The following is an 11383-nucleotide window of genomic DNA, read 5'->3' on the forward strand; positions in this document are numbered from 1 at the left end:
GGTATGGGGGTCGTCCTCGTCCGTCCTCGGTCCGGTGCCGCTCAAACACCTCCCCCCCCCCCCGCGGCTTCGTTGGCGTCGAGTATGGGACGATGTGGACGCTCCACAAGAAGACAAAAAACCAGCCCAACCCTCTCTCACACACCTATGCATACAATATATACATATACATTTTAGGTTCATCCCCCCATTTCCATACCTCCATCCTCTTTGTCACATCCTCACACCCATCCTACGTGGATCCTACGTGGCGGACCATCCTCCAAGGGAGGACCATCACCATACCGCATAGCCTAACACTTATTAAATATTTTATTTGTCGGGATCTTGTAATATTTAAATAAAAGAGTTAATTACAAGTTTTGTCCTATATCTTTATACCAAATTTCAGGCGGTACTCTTTGTTTTTAAAATTGATTAGTTTTGTACTTAATCTTTTCAAATACTACATGTTATGTCCTTTAGCCCTAACTCAATTTAAATTTTAACAATTATATAATATAACTGTACAAAATAAATGATTCTCTTGTCAAAAAATCTTCAAAGATAATATAATATAACTATACAAAATAATGTTACATATTTAATACAAGGGTGGTCGGGGCGCTACGTGGTGGCCCAAAGACCACGCGTTGTTTATTGTGGTACAACGTCGCCATACAAGCTAATCACGCTTGAACCTGATAACTCGTTGTAGCCACCACGTGTTGAAATTGAAAATTGTTACCGTTGATTGATGATGTTACCGTTGAATATTACAAAATGTGGTGAGTGATGGGTACCCCATTAAAATACATCACTAGTGATGGAACCAACTTCGATGACGTGACGGAACATGATTGGGTATGGTGAGTGATGGAAAGTTGAGCGTCCCGAACCCTCTAACAATAACATAACAACAATAACTAATCCTCCAACTATATAATATAATTTGTACTAATCATTTAAACATACGACCCTAGAAAAGTCTTTGATACTAATCATTTAGACATACGACCAGTCTTTGATACTAATCATTTAGACATACGACCCTAGAAAAATCTTTGAAGTTGTTCATTGCACATGTTATTTACTTTTTGTTTCAATTATACGACCCTAGAAAAGTCTTTGAAGTTGTTCATTGCACATGTTATTTACTTTTTGTTTCAATTAGCACCAAAAAACTTGAATTTTCCGATCATGAAGAATCATGAAGGTACAGGCACTATTTTCCAGTCAACTCGGTCGACGGCAACTCGTGGGAGAGTAATATTGTTTCCCCTACCTGTTCAAGGTCATCTCAGTCCCATGTTTCAGCTAGCAAACATTCTCCGTGCGCAAGGTTTTAAAATAATTATCATACACACAGAATACAACTCTCCCAGTCATTCAAACTATCCACACTTCACCTTCAAAACCATTGCTGATGGCGGGTTTTCTGAGATCCGAAATAACATGAAGAAATCAGACCCTGCCTTTTCCATTTCGTACTTTAATGAACATTGTGCAGATTCATTTACCGATTGTCTGGCTGGGTTGCTGGCTGAACCCGATGAGCCACCTGTGGCATGTTTAATAACAGATGCCGAATACTACTTCGCGCAGGAGGTCGCCGACTCCCTGAAGGTCCCTCGCTTGGTGTCTTGGGCTTGCACCATTGTTTCTCTTCTTGTTTATCGGGATTTATCCTTTTTCTATGAAAAAGGTTACTTCAACCTTACAAAAAATGGTATGCGTTATTCTTCTAGCTTCCCAATCATGATAAGGTTTAATATTATCAATTTTTTTAATAGCAAATGGTACATTATTTCTACTTCTAAATCACAACAATAAATACTAAATTACACCAGGATTTAGGGCATGTTTGGCTAAGTTTATTTAAATTAAAAAGGACTTTTGGGAAAAGGACTTATTAACTTATGACTTTTTGAAAATGAGTTTTTAAAAAAAGTGTTTGGATTAGCTTATGGGGTGGGAAAAGCCAATAAGTCAATAAGTTGTTTTTTAAAAAGTGTTTGGCTTAGGTTATTGATGTAAAATGACTAAAAGATAATAAGTCAATAAGTTAGTTCAAAAAGTCACAACATTCTAACTTTTCAAAAATGACTTTTTGATGATTTTTTCTCCTTCTCAAAAAGTTATTTTGAAAAGGACTTTTGCATTTGCCAAACACTAAAACTTCTTATTGGCTTTTTAATTAAGTCAATAAGTTGGTTGGAAAATCTTAGCCAAACATGCTCTTAAACCCTGGTCTTTTCTCCAAGAGGCAAAAGCATCTACCACCCAGCTATAGCTGGAATGGCTAATATTATCAACTAATTACTAATTTCTTATAGATATATATATATATACACACACGCACTATTGTTAACAGATTCAGAATACGAAGCACCGGTGCCGGAATATCCGCTTTTGAAAGTCAAAGATGTCATAAAGACAACAACGACCCCAGAGAGTATGGGGAAATATCTAACCAAAGTGATGAAACAAGTAAAGGCATCGTCTGGAATCATTTGGAATTCCTTCAAAGAACCCGAAGAGGCAATATTGGAAACCCTTGGCCGCGATTTTCCTATTCCAAGGTTCACTCTAGGCCCACTTCAAAAGTATTTACCAACGTCAACCTCGGGCATCATTTTTGAACAAGATCGAACCTTTTTCTCATGGCTGGATGCTCAAGCACCCAAGTCTGTGATATACGTAAGTTTCGGAACCCTTGCAAGCATAACAAAGTCAGAATTTCAAGAAGTGGCTTATGCGTTGAGAAACATTGGTTTACCCTTCTTGTGGGTGGTCCGACCACGGATGGTTGAAGGTTCAGAATGGCTTGAGTCGTTGCCTGAGAAGTTTCTAGAAGAAGTGGGTGGTAGGGGACACATAGTGAAATGGTGCCCTCAAAAAGAAGTGTTGACACATGAGGCGACTGGGTGTTTTTGGACTCATAGTGGATGGAACTCAACATTGGAGAGTGTATGCGAAGGAGTTCCTATGATTTGTTCACCTTGTTTTGTCGGCCAACCAATAATTGCAAGATACATAAATGATGTTTGGAAGATTGGCGTTTTGTTGGAGGATGGTCTTGAAAGGGAGGAAATTGAGAGAGCACTGAAAAGAGTAATGCTGGATAAAGAAGGTGAAGAGATACGCGAGAGGGTTATGTTATTGAAGGAGGAAGTGAACATCTCATTCGATGAAGGTGGATCTTCACAGCAGTCCCTGAAAAATTTGGTTGATTACATTTCAAAGTTTTAGTTTCGACAAGTCATTTTCATTGTACTTAAGACCGAAACTAAATCAAATATAAATAAATTTTCGATCCTGAATGAATAAATAAATAAATATAATCTGGGTGTTAACCAAGTGAACTAGTCGTCATATGGTTCTCACACACGTCATATGTTCATGATTTTTTCTTAAACGGGGACTTTTTTTTTAGTGACACAATGTCACACCGCCTAAACGACGGCTCTAGCCAAGATCTGCCTAAACTACATTGTCTTATACCGCCGATGATACACTGCAAAATATGTAACCTCTCTTGTTTAATTTGGAGAAAAACAAGTATTGCTTGGTTTCGGATAGGGTCTAGTCTTCGCTGCAGGGTACACAGCTAAAGTGGGAGTGGAGGAGGTCTGTTTTTAGCGATGTGGAGCAGGTCGAGTATGCTGAGATGCTTCTGCTTCTTTCAGCTGTTTCCACTACTTATGGTGCAGATTCGTGGACTGCTAAGTTTATTGGTTCTGGATGCTTTAAAGTCAGCTCGGTAAAGAAACTTATCATTGAGGCAACTTGTGTTATACCGGAGGCGTCTTACGAGTGGTGTAATTGGGTCCCAAGGAAAGTGGGAATAGTGGCTTGGCGTGCGTTTCTAGATCGCCTTCCGACTGCTGATGCATTATCTCGGAGGAATATTCATGTCGAAACACCTTACTGCCGCATTTGTGATACAAACATGGAGTCGGTTGATCATTTGTTCACGGGTTGCCCGGTTTCTATGGAGGTTTGGCAGGTGGTTTTTGCGTGGTGTCGGGTTCCAAATCTTTTTGCTTTCCATGTGCTGGATCTTTTAAATTATTACAAGATAGAAATAACTAATGTTCGAGCAAAGAAGGCGTTTTATGGGGTTGTGTTAACAACCTTTTGGAGCTTATGGAAAGCGAGAAACGATCTCATTCATAATCAAAAGGCGGTTGTGGTTCGGAATGTTTTTGAGGAGATCAAGATTATGAGTTACCTGTGGATTACAAATCGGGGAAAGATGTCGGACATGACGTGGGACTCTTGGGGTAGATTTGACATAAGATGGGATAGTGTTCGGGTTGGTTTTGTCGTTTTGTCGGGTTACTGGTTTGTCGGGTTGTTTTTTACTTCGATTGTTGTACTCGGACTTTGCGTGCTAGCATCTTGTTAGGGTTTTTTGAATAAAAGTTTTGTTGGCCGTAAAAAAAAAACAACGAGAATAGAAATCATAATGGAAAGTGGCATACGGAAAAATGTCAAAACCATTATTTTCATCAGTAAGTAGACCCGAATATAATGGATAAGAAATAGCATCCTTCTTTCTGTAAAGTGAAAACAATAATTGTATCTAAGAGCATTCACATCCAAGGCATCATATTCTCAGTGTGGTGTTTTTAAAATATAAAAAGGATAAAAAGTGGTTGTGAGTGGAGGAGAGAGAAAATGTTACTGTTCATCTGTATATTTGGGGGGACACTGTTCACCCACTAGAATTTTTTAATATATATTGAAAGTGGTTGTGAGTGAAGTAGAGAGAAAAATGTAATGATAAAGGTATAAAAATATTATTTAATTGAAAATGAGAGAGAAAAAGTATTTGTTTTTAGTGGAAATATATTGATATATAAGTTGTTTTTTAGTGGAATGTATGTATAATTTTAAAGGGTTGGATGTGAATGCTTTAAGGATAAGAAATAGCATCCTTCTCTCTATAAAGTGAAAACAATAATTGTATGTAAAAAACTACAGCTATTTTATAAACAGAGTACAGAATTTTGACTATATTGGTTACTCTATAAAAAAATATATTGGGTAACGACAACTACCAAATTATTACTCCCATTCGTTATAGATAACAATATCTTTACTTTTTTTAATATCATTATAGTTTTTGTTATCGTTAATGTAGTTGTTACTACTATTATTACTCTATAAAAAAATATATTGGGTGACGACAACTACCAAATTATTACTCCCATTCGTTATAGATAACAATATCTTTACTTTTTTGAATATCATTATAGTTTTTGTTATCGTTAATGTAGTTGTTACTACTATTATTATGATAATTAATATATTATTAGTATTATTACTATTGTTTAGTTATTGCCATCATTAGATGAGTTTTTTTTTTCCAAAATAGGTGATTTCAAAAATATTTACCAAAATATATGTTTTTTCACTCTCACCCTCTCATCCTTCACATTTCTGTTGTTCTAAGAAAAATACTTCTTTTATCAAATTTAGACCATCTCATTAATCCTCATACTTCACCTTCAAATTTATTAACACACATCAAATTTAGACCATTTCATTAATCCCCATACTTCACCTTCAAATTTATTAACACACAATAGAGGCTGTCGTCCTCACAATTCAAGTTCCCATGAATATTTATGATAAATCCTTGAATTTTCTGTTTCAGTTTTATTTTATTTAAAGTTGTTTCATCTTGATCTTAATATTACCTCCGTTATTATAACTTAAAGGTACAGTTCAATCTGTGAGTTGGGTTCTTCAAAACCATATGATTTGTGTTTTCTTAGGGGGCGTTTGGTTCGTGGAATATTTTGGAATTGGAATTGGAATTTGTATAGGAATTAGAATTTGAAGAATTGGATTTGGAATTTAAACATTCCAATTGGAATTGGAAATTGTTGGAATCGGAATCTCAATTCCATTTGTGTTGTGTTTGATTGTCAAATGAATTGGAATCCATCATCCCGGCACCCACAACCTTCGGTTCGGGTCGAAATGGTACGGATCGAAATGGTTCGCGTCGAAACGGATCGATTCGAAATGGTACGGGTCGAAACGGTTCACGTCGAAAAGGTTCGCGTCGAAACGGTATGATTCGAAAAGGTTCGATTCGAAACGGTACGGGTCGAAATGGTACGGTTCGAAACCATTCGGGTCGAAACGGTAGACGTCGAAACGGTCCGGGATGAAACGGTTCGCGTCAAAAACGGTTCGATTCAAAACGGTTCGGGTCGAAACGGTTCAATTTGAAACGGTTCGCGTCGAAATTGTACGCGTCGAAATGGTTCAATTCGAAACGGTTCGGGTCGAAACAGTTTGCGTCGAAAGGGATCGATTCGAAACGGTACGGCGTCGAAACGGTTTGATTCGAAACTGTTCGCGTCGAAATGGTACGTTTCGAAACACTACACGTCGGAACGGTTCGCGTCGAAACGTTACGGGTCAAAACCGTTCGCGTCGAAATGGTACGGGTCGAAACGGTTCGGATCGAAACCAGTATGGGACGAAACGGTGCAGGACGAAACGGTCGAAGATTCCAATGAATTTACTTTAATTCCTTCACATATAGGAAGGATTTTGAATTCCTTTAGTTAAAGGAATTTAAGGAATTCATGCCTAATTCCAATTCCAAGTCCATTGTCAAACAGACACATAAAGATTGGAATTGAGATTCCAATTCCATCAAATTCTGTGAACCAAACATCTTAGGAGATGGAATTCAGATTCCAATTCCCCTAAATTCCATTGAATTCATGAGAACCAAACGGCCCCTTATAGTATTATTTGGGTGTTGAATGATGAATTTGTGTTTGCAGGTTGAAACGCATTTTTGAAGTGAATATTGTCACACCCAAAAAAAAAATACCCCAAGCGGAAACCCCCGCGAGGCGTGTAACGTACCAGGATCTAGCCACCAATCACATTGAACTCATACAAGATTTTAAACAAAAACTTTCATTCATTAAGATAAAGTGTTACATTACATAAAGTATAACTCAACATTTTCAGCGGAAGCATAATTCATTAGTTATGTATTTCGTAATCCAATCGTATGAAAGTTATCAGACTCATCTCGTGTTTCCATGTGTCTCGACCCATGACCACTACAGCTTCCCAGACAGCAAGTTCCACATTCCACATATCTATAACCTGCGAGCATGCAAACAAGTGTATCAGACAACGCTGGTGAGTTCACAGTTTTATGAAAACGTTTGGTTACCAAGTGTTTAATCTAGTTCAATAACAATTCCGAAAGTAATGTTGATAATAACTCGAGTACCGTACAAGATGGCTCCAGATTGTTTTGCCTGTCCCCAATGCCCCCTGTCTAAGCATTGGTCATGATTAAGATCACTAGTTCACGCTTGTCCTCTCAGGTACGGTGTGAGGTTGCCAAGCCTAATAGCGCTATCAACTAATACCCCGTTACCTCTCAGGTAACTATTCGGTAGAAGATGGGACTTAAGTTGATAGGAAATGAGTGTATTATCTAACATTCCAGTTTTTACCCAAAAGACTTATTCCTCTCAGGAATATCCAAATCACGTATTCAGCAAATCACATGTAACACCATTGTAGTTACCCATAAAATCAGTTTCATAATCAGTTAAATCACGTATTTTTCACATATTGCATTCACCACAAAGATCACCGTATAACACATAGCAAGTACCCATATCTCATATAAGTCCTCGTCTCACGTGCATGTCTCATAACAACCCTTAACAGGTGAGTTTGCTACCCACACAAGTCAAATCAGATTCTTCATTCCAAATCAACATTACTAACATGCAACAAATAGAATTTTATAAACACAAATATCCATCATCATATACATCATAAACTGTTTAACTGTTCTGTCCATTTGCTCTTTTGCAGCATCTCCACGAAGGACCAGTCCTTCGTGGGATGCCTCCGTGGCGAAGAACCCTAATGGCGAAGGACTATTCTTCGTCGAGATTGAGTGTGACGAAGAACCCTAGTGGTTCGTCAAGAACCAGTCAACGAAGAACCAGGTTCTTCGTCGAACAATGTTTTTCGTGGGGGGGGGGGGTTCTTTCGTCGCTGCATCTCAACAGATGGTTATGATTCCCTTATTTTTTGCCGTAACAGTTGCTAATAAGCTTGACAGTTTTCTAATCAGATCAAACGACACCTTTAATCATGATCATGCACCCTAATTATGCACTTAACAATTTCATCCAGATCTATATCAAATCAAGCAACCTAAAGATTTCCAATGATCAATCATCAAGTCACTCAACACATGATTATGATTAACCAACTAATCCAAGCATCATAATTATTCAAAAAGCATTTATCATCACTAATCATCAAACCTTTAATTACAAATTTATCAATATCAACAGGTATTAATACTCCAAATATTCGCATGATCATATCATAACAATCATCAACAGCTATCTAAATCCTTACCATCAAACAATACCTATTCATAAACACTCTCCATGATGGTCCATTCGGACCAAAACAAACAGAAACACAATCACACATAATCAACAGGAACTCGAGTAACACAAGATATGCATACTAACCGAATTATGAGGTGTTGGAGAAATTGTTTGAGCCGAGAGTGAAGCTTCGTGTGAGGGAAGGGCTGTCATCGAGTTGTGAGGAGAGGGAGGGGATTAGGGTTTGCAACAAAGTGAGTTTCGTGGGATAATAAAAACCCTAATCATGTATATGATCGAATAAGTACGCTGGGCCCCTCTTGGGCTTCGAAGAGATTTGGGCCGAGAGCCCTTTCCGGCGAAGGACACTCCTGGTGAAGAACCTTCTTCGTTAGGAAGTAATTGTGATGAAGAACCCTTCTTCGTCGACTTGGGTCCTTCGTGACTCAAGTGTGGTGTGCAGCCCAGAGTTAAGAAGCATGAACATTATATGTCTAAACATTAAACAATTCCTAAGTTTCATCTAACAATAACCAGACATAACAATACTTTAATCATTCATATATCATGCACATGGTAAAACGTAAAATAAATTGTGAAAACAGGGTTGTGAAACAAGTGATGCATAAAGAAAGAACCTTGAGATCTCGGGTTGTCACATCATCCCCAACTTAAAAGAAATTTCGTCCCAAAATTTGATAAGTAACCCAAAGCAGCAAGGTGTTAGATCAGGATGACTGTGGATCTTCCTCGGGTGCCACATCATCCCCAACTTGAAAGGGAATTTCATCCCGAAATTCACCAGTCTCATCAGAATTTGGTTCCACCGTTTGTACAGTTGCGAATACTTGAGCTTCATCTGATCTTCGCGTTCTCACGTGAACTCGGGTCCACGTCTTGAGTTCCAACGAACTCTCACGGTTGGAATCCGACTGTGCTTACGAACCTTAACTTTCCAGTCCATGATTTCAATAGGTTTCTCAACACACTATGACTTATCATCGACCTATAGTTCTTGCAAAGAGGCCGCAAGTGTTTCATCGGACAAACACTTCTTCGGATTTGAGACGTGAACAACAACGTGAACGTTGCCCAGTTTGTAAGATAACTCGAGTTTGTAGGCCACATTGCCGATTCTCTCTAGAATTCCGAATGGCCCAACGTATCGTGAATTAAGTTTGCTGCGCTTCCTAAAGCGCACCTCACCCTCCCAGGGTGAAACTTCCAACGCCACATAATTGCCCACTACGAATTCTAAGGGTTTCTTACGCTTAACGGTTTTTCTAACGTTATGCACCGCCACCATACGATTTCCGATCTAAACAATCTTCTCAAGAGTTTCGAGTACAAGTCCTGGACCTGTGACTAGGTTGTCACCCACTTCAGCCCAACAAAGGGATCGGCATTGTCGTTCATACAATGCCTCGAACGAAGCTTCCTGAATACTAGAATGGTAGCCGTTGCCGTGAAACTCTACCAAAGGTAAATGTCTCAATTTTTACCAAAGTCGATCACCCATGCTCGCAGCATGTCTTCGAGTGTCTGGATGGTCCGCTCACACTGACCATCTGTCTGAGAGTGTGATAAGCAGTGCTCATGTCTAGACGTGATTCGGAATATTTGTACATCGCTCGCCACAAATTAGATGCAAAATACGGATTATGATCAGAGATGATAGAGGTTGGCACCTCGTGCCTAGGTACCACTTCCTTCAAGTAAGAGTCTGCAGGTTGCGAAGACTTGTCAAATTTCTTGATCGTGAGACAACCAGCGATCACCCAGGTGATATCGTTTCCGTTTCGAGTTTTAGGTAGTTCTGTGACAAAATCCATGGCAGTCTGTTCCCACTTCCATATGGGTGTTTCTGGTTGTTGACACAAACCAGAGGGTTTCTGATATTACACCTTGACTTTCGCACAAGTTAAATATCGTTCACATACATTGCTATGTGGGCCTTCACGCCCAGTTACCAGTACAAGATCCTTAGATCTTAATACATTCCATCAAAAATCCAGACGAGTGGAATTTCAAGACTGGTGTGCTTCGCCCAACACAAGTTCCCCAGGTTGCCGTATAGTGGAACTCATATCCGCCCTATAAGGTAGCGAATACCGTCCGACTTTTGCCAGAAGTTGTTTCCACATGCCCTATATAAGTTCAGCTTGAAGATTCTCTTCCTTGAATGCTTCGGTTTGGGCAGATCGAATCTGATCAGGCAGGTTAGTGTAACACCCCGTGTTTCGGAAGTCAAAGTCAAAGTCAAGGTTAAAGTCAAAGGAAGAAAAGATTGCTAATTGCGGTTTGTCACTCCTTGCTTAATTACCAAATTGACTCTTTGACTTGTAATCGAGTCTTTTACTATTTTCGTTTTAGTTGTATTGCGTGGAGTATCTATTAATAATCGAGGTTAATCGACATCTATAGCAAGCTTTATCGTTAATCAATCTAATCGCACCTCGAATAATGTGTTTTGGATATTGTTTTACATGTGTGTGCCTCTTATGTGTTACATGTGCATGTTTACTTATTGTTTGGTGGTAAATCAATCGAAACGCAATCGAAACTCTATCGCAATCGAACCAGAGACACTAAAGGCAAGTTACTTAGGATGATTATATGTTAGATATAGTATTTATTATCTCATCGCTCACTCGAAACGCATCGCAACGCTCAACACGCGAATCGAAACAACGAAACTCAACACGCCGGACACCGGATCGAGTGGCCACCCGATCGAGTGACCATCTGATCGGATTGCCATTCGATCGGATTGCCACCCAATCAGACAGCCATCTGATCGGTGACCCACTCGATCCCTTGCACTTTCCTTTTTGGGAAACCCTATAAATACCAACTTGTCACATCATTTGTGATGTGACAGCTCTCTACTCGACCCAGCCGCACTTCTGCCTTCTTTCTCTCAATTTCTCACGATTCTTGTAAGTTTTCAACCTTAATCTTATACTTTTATGATCTACATGCACTTATTCATC

General features: G+C 39.0%; 2 protein-coding genes across 2 annotated transcripts; both read left to right on the top strand.

The window, feature by feature from the left end:
* Positions 1–1061: 1061 nt before the first annotated feature.
* On the top strand, positions 1062–3335 carry LOC110930325 (UDP-glycosyltransferase 76G1). The gene is made up of 2 exons (XM_022173620.2): positions 1062–1708; positions 2354–3335. Exons 1-2 carry the CDS (start codon positions 1063–1065, stop codon positions 3229–3231), a joined length of 1524 nt encoding a protein of 507 aa, XP_022029312.1. The 5' UTR covers position 1062; the 3' UTR covers positions 3232–3335.
* Positions 3336–3649: 314 nt separating this feature from the next.
* Positions 3650–4390, top strand: LOC110932375. The gene has a single exon (XM_022175715.1). It carries the CDS (start codon positions 3650–3652, stop codon positions 4388–4390), a length of 741 nt encoding a protein of 246 aa, XP_022031407.1.
* Positions 4391–11383: the final 6993 nt, after the last annotated feature.

Source organism: Helianthus annuus, chromosome 3, assembly GCF_002127325.2.
Source record: "Helianthus annuus cultivar XRQ/B chromosome 3, HanXRQr2.0-SUNRISE, whole genome shotgun sequence".
NCBI classification, from domain to species: Eukaryota; Viridiplantae; Streptophyta; class Magnoliopsida; order Asterales; family Asteraceae; genus Helianthus; species Helianthus annuus.

What these genes read in the sequence shown, in the direction of transcription:
- LOC110930325 (XM_022173620.2), top strand. Translation starts at nt 1,063, where the DNA reads ATGTTATTTACTTTTTGTTTCAATTATACGACCCTAGAAAAGTCTTTG. An exon ending in CTTCAACCTTACAAAAAATG is followed by an intron (nt 1,709 to 2,353) that starts GTATGCGTTATT and finishes TATTGTTAACAG; the next exon opens with ATTCAGAATACGAAGCACCG.
- LOC110932375 (XM_022175715.1), top strand. Translation starts at nt 3,650, where the DNA reads ATGCTTCTGCTTCTTTCAGCTGTTTCCACTACTTATGGTGCAGATTCG.